General features: G+C 34.5%; 1 protein-coding gene and 1 long non-coding RNA gene across 9 annotated transcripts in view; one reads left to right on the forward strand and one right to left on the reverse strand.

The window, feature by feature from the left end:
- Positions 1 to 13,017, forward strand: part of abcg2a (ATP-binding cassette, sub-family G (WHITE), member 2a) — a 31,851-nt gene extending 18,834 nt beyond the window's left edge. For 3 of the 8 annotated variants that reach the window (XM_087306178.1, XM_087306174.1, XM_087306180.1), the window contains exons 9-16: positions 495 to 745; positions 4,549 to 4,631; positions 5,703 to 5,792; positions 6,101 to 6,225; positions 8,085 to 8,239; positions 8,680 to 8,769; positions 9,444 to 9,508; positions 12,405 to 13,017. In XM_087306178.1, coding sequence (XP_087162304.1) covers positions 495 to 745; positions 4,549 to 4,631; positions 5,703 to 5,792; positions 6,101 to 6,225; positions 8,085 to 8,239; positions 8,680 to 8,769; positions 9,444 to 9,508; positions 12,405 to 12,555 — 1,010 coding nt within the window. In that variant the 3' untranslated portion in view covers positions 12,556 to 13,017. 8 annotated transcript variants of the gene reach the window in all.
- Positions 914 to 7,836, reverse strand: LOC147838303 (uncharacterized). The gene is made up of 4 exons (XR_015524194.1): positions 7,642 to 7,836; positions 6,549 to 7,499; positions 5,571 to 6,457; positions 914 to 1,246 (listed from the first exon to the last, which is right to left on the reverse strand). It is a non-coding gene; the product is annotated as an uncharacterized LOC147838303 (long non-coding RNA).
- Positions 13,018 to 13,054: the final 37 nt, after the last annotated feature.

Below are 13,054 nucleotides of genomic sequence, written 5' to 3' on the forward strand. Positions count from 1 at the left end.
TCTTCATGATGCTGAGATCACATCAGTTCTGCTGGAGTCTGATTGGCTGATCATCACTCTCAGGTGTTTGGTTATTGTCAGATAGACGCACAGCTGAAGTAGTTCCGGCAGGTTTAGAGCGCATTACAGCTCTATATCACTCCACTGTATAAATATATATATATATAACAATCAGAACTTTATTTCATTTTCTTTTTAGCTTAGTCCCTTTATTCATCAGGGATCGCCACAGTGGAATGAACCACCAACTATTTCAGCATATGTTTTACACAGCAGATGCCCTTCCAGCCGCAACCCAGTACTGGGAAACACCCATATACACTCATTCACACACACACTCATACACTACTGCCAGTTTAGTTGATCAATTCCCCTATAGTGCATGTGTTTGGACTGGAAACCGGAGCACCCGGAGGAAACCCATAGTGCTTACTTGTGTGTGGGCATGCATATATATACATTTATATGTGTGTGTGTGTGTGTGTGTGTGTCAGTAGTAGACCAGGATCAGCTGAGCTCGTCTCTGAAGGGTATCGAGGACCGTCTGGTGGAGGAGTATCAGCGCAGCTCCATCTTCCAGCAGACACACGCTGATCTGCAGCGCATCGTTCAGGGTCAGGATTACAGCACGCGGCCCAAATCCAGAACCATCACCTACAGCACCTCCTTCTGCCATCAGTTCCACTGGGTGCTCAAGAGGACCTTCAGGAACCTGATGCTCAACCCACAGACCTCCGTCGCTCAGGTCACAGGCACAGGACATGGACATTTAACACACACACACACACACACACACACACACACACACACACACACACACACAGCTGAAGTCAGAATTATTCGCCCTCCTGTAAATGTATGATTGTTTCTCAGATATTCCCCAAATGATGTCTGTCAGATTGAGGAAATGTTGACAGTGTTTCCTCTAATATTTGTTCTTCTGGAGAAAGTCTGATTTGTTTTATTTGGGCTAGAATAAAATCAGTGTTTAATAGTTTTAAACTCATGTTAAGGTAAATATTATTGGCCCCTTCAGCAATATTAGTGTTGGATTGTCTCCAGAATAAACCACTGTTATACAATGACTTGCCTAATTACCCTAACTTTACCCTAATTACCCTAGTGAAGCCTTTACATGTCACTGTAAGCTGAACACTAGTGTCTTGAAGAATATCTAGTCTAATATTATGTGCTGTCATCATGATGAAGAGGAAATAAACCAGTTATTAGAGATGAGTTATTAACACTGTTATGTTTAGTGTTGGAGTAATCTGCTCTCTGTTAAACAGAAATTGGGGAAAATATACTGGAGGGCTAATAAGCTTGCCGATGGCCAATAGACATCACGATCACGAAAAATACACACTCAGGCCCCGTTTACACGAATACATCTTAGTTTTAAAATGGCATTTTAGAATGAAAACAATCCACGTCCACATTGGCGTTTCGCTTAGCATTTCTGAACAGCCCCTGAGCAGAAACGCACATCATGTGACCACACACATACACACAGGCATGCGCTGCAGCGTACATGCTCGTCTGAGCTCCAGCAGTCAGCGGGTGCTTTGAGCACAAAACCCCAGAGAGCAGTGCAGGTCGGACAGTTCATCAAGGATGTAGCGCTGGATGGCGATTCACTATAGTTGTTAAAGGTGACATTTAATTAATCTTGTCTCTATCTAACGACTCTTCGTCATTGAAATCTATCAGATAACATGTCACAGCCTCAGCACACTGCTTCACTCTTTTGCTTTCACTTTTGTCAGGCCCGGATTAAGAACTCAGGGGCCCCTGGCCACATTGTCTTGTAAGGCCCCCTACCTAGCCGCACCCCTATAGTTGAATTAAAAAAATAAGAATAATGTAATAATTTTAAAATAAAATGAATCTATAATTTGTTTGCCACAAATTTAAATAAATGATATATAGTACATATGTATTTATAGTCTACAAAGATTTAGCTTATTTTTCAAAGCATTGAATAAAAATACTAATAAAACGATTATATGTAAAACTATAGTGTATGTATATTAGGGGTGTAACGATACACTCAGCTCACGATACGAGGTGTATCACGATATAATGTTCACGATTCGATATGTATCACGATATTTTGAATAAAAATTGAAAATTAAACTGAAATGCAAATTTTACCAAGTAAACTATTTTTTATGTATTTCTTTTGTTTCAACTTGTTAAACTGAACCTTCTTTAAGAAAATAAATGAAACAGGCCTGTCTCTGGATAATAAAACAATTTAAAAACTTCTTAAGAATATTATTGAAATGACAGAGACAAAATTAAGTAAAGGTGCAAAAAAATAAGCTTTTTATTCAATTGAATTTAACAGTAAGAGCTTAAGGCTTTGCTTGGTCACTTGCGTTTTTTGTGTGTGCAAAAAAAAAATCCACATTTCCAGGTATTTAATTCATATTTAATTAAATTCATTTGGAGATATCTCTAATTACAATTGTGACTAGTTAAAACTCATTTAGAGATATCTGCAAATATTTTTCAATGGAAGTCAATGGAGGAATATGACTAGTCATAATATATTTGCAGATATCTCCAATCTGATTTCGTACTAGTACAATTGTAATTGCAGATATCTCTAATTGTCATTCTGACTAGTCGAATTATAATTATGATTAGTCAAAATATAACTAGAGATATCTCTAAATATATTTATGGATAGTCAGAACAAAGGTTTAAATGCTAAAACGGCTTGCCATATGCGCGCGTCTATCAAAGTCCGCCCTCTGTAGTAACAGCTCACGGTCAGCTCACGTCATGTGTGATTTTGAGGCGGGAACATTATATGAAGACAGAATGATATTTTAGGGTGAATTGTACCTTATAAATACAGTATGTGACTCTTTCAACACCATTAGGAGGTATCCCTGTCGCTGTGCAAAGTATGTAAATCACTGTGAAGACTTTAAAACTTAGGATGTTTGACCCAGTATGCGTGTCAAAAAGCGGACGAGTCTAAAGCAATGACTGGACAACCCAAATGTTGCCAGACGTCTGATTTTGAGAGGATGGGCCATCCTCTATTTCAGCTCCACTCATCTTGGTCTGCTAACTTGCGACAGCAGGTGGAACGCAGCTCACGTGCAAACAGCTCAACTAATAAGAGAAAACGGACGTCATATCGTAATCAAATCGTCATAACGCCACGATGCATATTGTGACATTTTTGCATCGCAATAAATCGTACAACGATAAATCGTTACACCCCTAATGTATATAATTAATGTATATAATTTTTTTTTAAAGGGTATTGCTTTTACAAACTTATAAAGCAAATTATATGTTTCCTTCCTGTTAAAAATAAATATGTTTCCAATCTGATATGTAGTGGAAAAAAGTAGCACGAGTTCAACAGATGGTGGATTCAAACCGAGTTGATGGTCAATCTCGTCAAAAGGTGTTGCTGTGCGCTTTACGAGGTGCGCCACTCAGGCTGTATAGCTGGCTCGCTCTTTACTCCTCTTGTCTCTGTCAATCAGACATCGATGTGCGCAAGCTGTGAATAGCTTATTATTAGCTTATTACATGCGCCATTTGCAATTAGCCTAAAAAGACACTCCGAAATAGTCTTTTTTTTTCTCCCCCCTCGCAGGGGCCCCTAGTGCGCACGAGCCCCTGGGCCTGTGCCCATAAGGCCCATTGGTTAATCCGGCCCTGACTCTTGTACTCAGTCATTTTAGTGTAAACCTCAGACACTGTTGGCATGTTGCTGTTTCTGCACCTTTTTTACCAGACTAGTTTAAGGACGCCATTATAAGGGCACAGATCACTCTGCCTATTCATGCCAGAGTCCTGCAGGAAAAGTGATTGACAGGCCGTTTGTGTGTCCCTTATCTTCATTGATTTATGATTAGTTACTATGACCATTTATGTGAAGCTGCTTTGACACAATCTACATTGTAAAAGCGCTATACAAATAAAGCTGAATTGAATTAGGTTATGTGTAGGCCCACACGCAATCTGTGTGCGCAGAAATCCGCAGATTTCCACACATTTTTAGCCCATCATTGAGTCTGTATTTGCTTGTGTAAATTTATCTTCATTCAGTTTTTAAACTAATTTCACTAATATTATTGTAATGTAATCATAGTAATATTAAAATGTTCACATGATTTGTTTGCAATACAGTTTGTAGAGTATATGTTCTGTCTTTTAGTAGATATATAGTGGACTTGCTTTGTTTACCAATGAAGTGGATCTAATTGGATTTGCATTGTAAACATTAAATACAAGTTAAAAATGTTTTTTTTATATTATATGTTAAGTTTTTAGCTATGATACACCTAAAATCATTCCACATAAATCTGCATGTTTTTGCAAAATGTTCGGCAGAAATAGCAAAAAATGTTCATCACCATCGTCCATCGCCATGTTTCACATTATACATCATACAATGCCAAATTGGTTGACATCGCCCAGCCCTAAGGACTGATAATTCTGACATCAGCTCTATATGCACAAGCTGACGTGTGTGTGTGTTTATTTAAAAGCTCATATTTGTGTATTAATGTGCAGATTGGTGTGATGATTTTTCTGGCTCTGGTGGTTGGAGCCATATTCTTTGGAGTGGCGGAGAATTCAAGCGGAATTCAGAACAGGTGTGTGTGTGTGTGTGTGTGCGCGTGCGTGTGTGCATGCGTGTGTGTTTGTGTGAATGCATGCAAGTTTGTGTGTGTGTGCATGTGTCTGTGTCTTTGTAAACGTAGAACTGTGTGTACCTGTATGTGTGTTGGTATATATGTGTGTCTGTGTCTCTGTGTGTATATATATATATGTGTGTTTGTGTATATGTCTATATGTGTGTTTTTTTTACAGTATTTCCTGTAATATTTGTTCTTCTGGAGAAAGTCTTATTAGTTTTATTTGGGCTAGAATAAAAGCAGTGTTTAATAGTGTTAAACTCATGTTAAGGTCAATATTATTGGCCCCTTCAGCAATATTAGTGTTGGATTGTCTCCAGAATAAACCACTGTTATACAATGACTTGTCTAATTACCCTAACTTTACCCTAATTACCCTAGTGAAGCCTTTACATGTCACTGTAAGCTGAATACTAGTGTCTTGAAGAATCCACTTGTTAAGTGTGACCTCACGCGAATCGGCTTCCGGGTCCAAGTGCTCTGTTCAACTGAATGGGGAGACTCATGAAATGGTAATAATAAACGTTTACAAAGCGATTTAATACTTTCGAAAATCACGATGGCAGTATATATATCCATGCTTAATATCCGATGGCCAGAAAGTGATAAATTTTTTATAAATTGTTAAATTTTTGGTATTTGTTATGCAGCAAGCCCAGAGATTGTTGTGTACACTATGATTTTATATAAAATTAACTTTAATGTGTGATAGGAATAAAACGTGATCATAAACGAATGATTTCTCCACTCAAATGAATGGCAGCTTAGACCCGGAAACAGTATTACATACGTCACCAACACGTCACCACTTAACAAGCGGATATCTAGTCTAATATTATGTGCTGTCTTCATGGAGAAGAGAAAACAAATCAGTTATTAGAGATGAGTTATTAACACTATTATGATTGGTGTTGGAGAAATCTGCTCTCCGTTACACAGAAAAAGGGGGAAAAATAAACAGGGGGGGTGAATAATTCTGACTTTAACTATATATATTTACGTATGGTTGTGTGTGTGTGTGTGTTTCAGGATGGGGGCTCTGTTCTTCATCACCACTAATCAGTGCTTTAGCTCTGTTTCAGCAGCTGAACTCTTCATCGCAGAGAGGAAACTGTTTGTGTAAGTTTTTCAAATACAATAAAAATGGAGGATTTTCACAAGGTTTAGTTGCATTAACGGCTCTTAAACATCCTGAATGAATAATTATGTGTTAATTATCTAAACTAATCTCTTTTCTTGGTGAAAAGCATTGATTAAATATATTAATGTAGACTAAAGAATTATTTTAGGTCACATGAACAATAATAATGTATAACGGTTAGTAGTTAACGTAATTAACAGGATTATTGTTATAATCTAAACAGAATAGTTTTGTCGTGTGCATCTGTAGAGTGTGTTTGACAGATGTTGTGTGTTTGTCTGGTCAGACATGAGTACATCAGCGGATACTACAGAGTGTCTGTCTACTTCCTGTCCAAGATCCTGTCCGACATCCTGACGCTGCGCACCATTCCTGCGGTCATCTTCAGCTGCGTGGCTTACTTTATGATCGGTCAGAGAATAACACAATCCTTATTCCATATTTATCACACCATCAAACCAACATTATTCAGACACATTCAATAATTCTCACTTTAGTTCTGAAAAGAGATGCACATACACTTTTTTTCATAGTACAGATACCTGATACTTATTCTAATACCAATACTTATACAGATACTAATACCGATACTAATACTGATATATACCATAAAACCAATATTGACATAAATAATCATAAAATACTTAATACTGATAAGGATACTGATACCAATATTATACCAATACTGATATCAATAAAAAAACTGACACCAATGCTAATAAGGATATCAATACCAATATCAATACAGAGACCAATACACATACCACTAACAATGTAGATAGGAATACAGATATTGATAGCAATACTCATAAAAATACTAATGCCAATACCGATATCAACACTAATACAAATACCGATACAAAAACTGAAACTAGTACCCATGCTCATAAGAATGCTGATATCATTACCGATATCTATACCAAACTCAATACCAATATTAAAACCGATACCAATACTGATAGCAAAACAATACCATTACTGATATCAGTATAAACGCAGAGACAAATAATTATACCAGTACCGATATTAATACTGATAACAATACAAGGGTTAATACAAATACCACTACCAATATGGATAAGAATACAGATATCGATATCAATACAGATAAAAATACTGATACCAATTTAATAATATCAAGATAAATACAATTATTAATACAAATACTGATACCAATACCAATACTGATAGCAAAACAATACCAAACCGATATCAGTATAAATACAGATACTGATACAAATACTGATAAGGATACCAATATAATACCAATATTGTTTTTGGTATTGTATTTTATTCAGTATTTGTATCAGCAGTAATAATGGTTAAGGTTTAATATTATTATTCTGATCAGTAATGGTATCAGTATTATGTACCAATATTTCAATAAAACAGCACTAATCATGGTATTGGTATTGTTCTGCTATCAGTGTTTGTATCGGTAATGGTATTCATACTGATACAAACACTTAGCAAACATAGCAAAACAATACCAATATCTGTATAAATACTGATACTAGTACTGATAAGGTTGCTGATACCAAACCAATATGAATAAAAAAAACTAAAAACAATACAAATACTGAATCCTACATGATACTAATACTGATATCGGTATAAATACTGATACTAGTACTGATAAGGTTGCTGATACCAAACCAATACGAATAAAAAAAACAATACAAATACTGAATCCTACGTGATACAAATACCGATACCGATATAAATACCAATACAAATACTGATTCCCATACAATACCGATATCGATATAAATACTGATACTAATACTGGTAAGGATGCTGATACCAAACTGATACCAATGTAAATACCAACACAAATACTGAATCCTATATGATACCAATACCGATATCTGTAAAAATACTAAAAAACTATTACTGATAAGGATGCTGATACCAAACCGATATCAATATAAATACAAACACAAATACTGTATCCTACACGATACCAATTCCAACATCAGTATAAATACTAAAACTGTTACTGATAAGGATGCGGATACCAAAATGATACCAATAAACACCAATACAAGTACTGAATTCTATACAATACCAATACCAATATTAATATAAAACTGATACCGATACGAATAATGACACCAATATCGATACTGATATCAATACCAGTGCTGATACCAATTCAAAAACTGATAACCATACTTATTTTAGATGCATCAATTTTCCAAATATGGCAATGAGACTGAATAATTTTAGGATAGCTTCTCTGTAATTATGATGTGTGTGTGTGTGTGCAGGACTGAAGCCGGCGGCTGAGGCTTTCTTCATCTTCCTGTTCTCCATCATCATGGTGTCGTATACAGCCACCGCCATGACTCTAGCCATCTCTGCTGATCAGACGGTCGTAGCCATCGCTAACATCTTCATGACCATCAGCTTTGTCTTCATGATGGTCAGCAGCATGCACACACACACACACACACACACACACACATGCATGAGCACATTTTATTCTGACAAAAGCACTGCTAACTGCAGGACAACAAAAAGGAAATGCTATTTTCATTTTAATATTAATATTTAATGCATTACAATTTTTTTATGTATTTCATTTATTTCTCAATTTAATGGCCATAATTAATTATTTTCTGATTATGACTGCATTTATTTGATTTATTATAAATTTATTGGCAAAAAACTGACTTCAGTATTGTCATTTTTAAAGTTCTTATTTAATAAAATCATAAATACATATAAAAATGAATGCAAAAATATTCATTAAATCAAAGAAACATTGGTATAATTGTGCCACAAATTAACAATATACACTAAATAATCAATTTATAATGTGTGTGTGTGTGTGTGTGTCTGTGTGTGTTTGTGTGTTCCCAGATCTTCTCTGGTCTGCTGGTGAATCTGCCCAGTGTTGCTACCTGGTTAAACTGGTTGAAGTACTTCAGTATTCCTCGATACGGCCTCTCTGTGAGTCTCACACACACTCACATCCACACTTACACTCACGCACAGTCCCACATAGATGCACACTCTCACACATACACACACAATCCATCTGAGACACAGAAGACTTTATTTCAGTAGTACATGGCTTTATGTGTGTTTTATGAAGTGTGTCAGTAGAGTTCATCAGTTTGCATTTCTATAATAATGTACACTTGTTAATATTATTATTTATTATTTTATATCACATCTGTGGGGCGTCACGGTGTCGTAGTGGGTAGCACGATCACCTCACAGCACTCAGTGTGCTGGTTTGAGTCTCGGCTGGGTCAGTTGGTGTTTCTGTGTGGAGTTTGCATGTTCTCCCCGTGTTGGCGTGGGTTTCCTCCGGGTGCTCCGGTGTCCCCCACAGTCCAAACACATGTGCTATAGGGGAACTGATCAACTACACTGGCCCTAGTGTATGTGTGTGTGTGTGTGTGTGTGTGTGTGTGTGTGTGTGTGAGAGAGAATGAGTGTGTATGGGTGTTTCCCAGTACTGGGTTGCAGCTGGAATAGCATCCGCTGTGTAAAACTTATGCTGAAATAGTTGGTGGTTCATTCCACTGTGGTGACCCCTGATTATTAAAGAGACTGAGCTGAAAAAAAAATGAATGAATGAATCACATCTGTAATGTGTGTGTGTGTGTGTTTCTCAGGCTCTGCAGATAAACGAGTTTACAGGTCTCTTCTTCTGTGACAACAGGAACAACAGCGGCAGTGTGTGAGTGAAAAATAAACTGTATTATGATGTGTGTGTGTGTTTGTGTGTTTGTGTGTGTGTGTGTTATAATGAAGTCTGAGTGTCTCCTACATTATGAACATGTCAAATATGCACCCTGATTTCTGTGCTCTTGTTTATTAAGCGGCTCTAGTAAATGATCAGGTTCATTAAAGTGTTTGTATTTTTCTCAAATGTTAGTTATAAAAGAAGCCGTCTGTGTTGTGTAAATGTGGTGTAAAACTTCCGTCTTCCCTTTTTTGGTCATTATGACATATGTACATTTAACCTTTTTTGTTCTTAAAATGTAGCGTGTTTTTCCTCCACTCATGGCTTTATTCAGAAAATTGAAAGCATTTCCAGTGTTGCTAACTATTTCCAATGAAAGGTAGCTAAAGCCTGCCCAAAAGTAGCTAAATGTTGCCAGATGACGTCACGTACTAATTTGCATATCAGTGATGTCATCACATAGTATCTGACATAAGCTTAAGCCGTCATGTCTCTACTCTCTGAGGTGCTGTGTATTATATTTTATGTAAACATTAAATCCAGATGCACAATAAATAGGTTCTTATTAATGTATTACTTTGCGTGATGATGAGGTCACTGCGTAATCACAACTCAAAACTTTATCTTTATGTAGTATACAAAATAATTCATGTTTTCCCAAACTGACTGGCCCTCTCACAAAAACATTATTTGAAATATGTCCATTTAGACGTGTATGAAAATAGAGTTGACTATTTGTAAAATACAGACACTTTTTGATACGATTTTTTTATTTTTGAATATAACACTGATCGTGAACAGCTACATCCTTTTTAACAATCACAGCTTGTGTACTTAAAATAACACATTTGTGAAAGTGACAAAAGTAATAGCACTATTTCAGTTTATTGCTAACTAAATTACCAGCAATTATACGTGTTAACAAATATCAGTGAATTAACTGTTAAGAAAACAATCTGAGCTAGCATTTTACTGTAGTGAAGCCTGCAGCCGCTGCTCTTTTGAGTCACTTTTAAAAATTGCTAGAAGTAACCAAACGAATGTTAAAAATCGCTGAATTTGTTGCTATGTGCTTTTTTGAAAAATAGTTGCTAGGGTCGTATGAAAAGTTGCTAAATCTAGCAACTAAACTGCTATGTTGGCAGCACTGAGCGTTTCTTAATTTTTTTTTAAATACAGGTTTTCTTCCCAGAATCATGACTATTTTCAAAATGTGAAATTATTCATTTATTTTATTCATTCATGAAACGTTTTATCTGGAATTTCTTTCTGTGACGCAAAAATGCAAAGTTTTCATTTCTTGAAACACCACGACTTTATTCTGTCAATTTAATGAGTTTTTTTAACTCTAATATAAAAATGTAACAAGTTTTTTTTTCCACAAATCTTAACTTTAACATCTTATTTAAAAAAATTTCTTCTTTTTTCAAAACTTTGCGTTTATTCTGAACACAAGGTGAACATTATCTTGAAATGTAAAACGTTTAGTTCTTTTCTTTTATTTTCAAAATTGAACGTGTTTTTCTGAACTCCAGTTAAGTTTCCTTGTTAGGTTTTGAGAATAACGTTTTAAAAATAAAGTTGTCGTTTTGAGAAAAAAACTTTAATGTTTAGAATAAACTTTAATTTCAACAAATTTTTTTTTTTTTTTTTTTTTACAATTTTAAGAATAAAAGCTGGTGTTGTGTGTTAAGAACAATACATTTCATGTTTATTTTTTACACAAGCATTTAACTTTTTTAACGCTTTTTCCAAACATTGACTTTATTCTTAAAATTACTTTATTTTCAGCCTTTTATTGGAAAATTGTTCTCAGAAAACGACGTTAATCTTGAAATGTTACACATTTATTGTGAAGGCACAAGTAGAACTTTTTTTTTTAACCTGACCTGTTGTTTCTGATATTTGTGTATTTTTCTTAAAATAACTTCACAAAATTTGTAAAAGTTATATTACGGCTAAATGTTACATTTTGAGAACAGTTGTTTGTTTTTTTTTTTAAAAAGTGTAAAATTTCAAGAAAAATTCAACTTATGCTTAAACAGTACAAAACCGTGTTTTGAGAAAGAATATTAACTTTTTTAATTCTGATGAGCATAAACTCAAATTTGGAGAATGTTTTATTGCTTTTTTTAATTTTGAGAATGAATTCATTGTTTTGAGAGAGAAAAAAACAGTTTTCAAGAATTTTTAACTTTAAACATTCAATTTCAAGATTAAAGTTGTGCTTGAATAAAAACTTAAAACATTTGAAATTAAATGCTGAGAATTAACTGAAAATTTGAGAATAAAGTCAATTAGAAAAAAAGCTTTTTTCAAGAAAAAGGTTGAATGTTTTTGAGAATAAACCTAAATTTTCATTCAATTTTTTTTTTTTTTTTAGAAACTTCTTATTTTTGGAAACTCAACTTTACTCCAAATTTTAGTATTTTTTTTTCAGCACACATTTTTAAATCAAATAGTTTATTTCTTGAAAACATGATCTCTCAAAATTGATCATTTTTTCTGAGAAAAAAAAAAAAAGTTTTCCTGAAATTTTACATTCTTTCATTCAAAACACGACTTTTTAAATGCATTTAATTAAATGCTGCTTTTCTCCCACACTTTTTCTTGGAATGTAAGAAGTTTTTTGTTTTTCTAAACTTTCTCAAAAGGAAACGAGTTTATTACATCTTAAAATCAGTTTGTCAACACATAAACTTGTTTTTTTCTCAAAACGCAACTTTAAAATATGTTTTTTTATTTCTCAGCACGCATTCAACTTTATTTTGTTTTTGAAATTGAGTTAGATATTGATTTTAATGAATGATTATGTAATGTTTTAGCTGTGTACGCGCAGTGTTAAAGCTAGTCAGTAAATGTGTGTGTGTGTGTATGTATATTGTGGCAGGTGTTCCTCCGGCGAGGAGTTTCTTCAGGAGCAGGGCATCGACTACTCAGCCTGGGGTTTATGGCAGAATCATCTGGCTCTGGGAATCATGACCTTCATCTTCCTCTGCATCGCATACCTCAAACTGCGCTTCATTAAGAAGTTCACATGAACAATCAGTCACACACACACACACACACACACACACACACACACACACACACACACACACACTCTGCTTCAGTTTATGCATATTCATTACACAAACGCCTAATCCAGCACTCAGATCACTAACACTGTTCACGTATGGATATATGTTTTTAATATCTAATCAGCTCTTCTGTAATCACTGGATTTTGTTTATGACCAGTGTTTACATAAATGTTCAGATTATTTGAAGATCAGCATTTATATTGTTTATATATAATATTATTAACAAAATAAATCAATCTGTTTTTCCATATATTTATTTTGTTAATATAAAATAAATAATTTGTAATTGTTTTTTATGACCGATGTTTAATAAGAAAACGTTCAGATCTGCTTCTGGATTATTTGAAGATTACTGTTTCTATCTTTTATATGTAATACTATATATTTTGTTAATATAAAATAAAGACTTTTGTAATTCGTTTATGAGTAATGTTTATTAAGATCTCATCAGATTATTT

Source organism: Danio rerio, chromosome 23, assembly GCF_052040795.2.
Source record: "Danio rerio strain M-AB ecotype USA chromosome 23, GRCz13ab, whole genome shotgun sequence".
NCBI classification, from domain to species: Eukaryota; Metazoa; Chordata; class Actinopteri; order Cypriniformes; family Danionidae; genus Danio; species Danio rerio.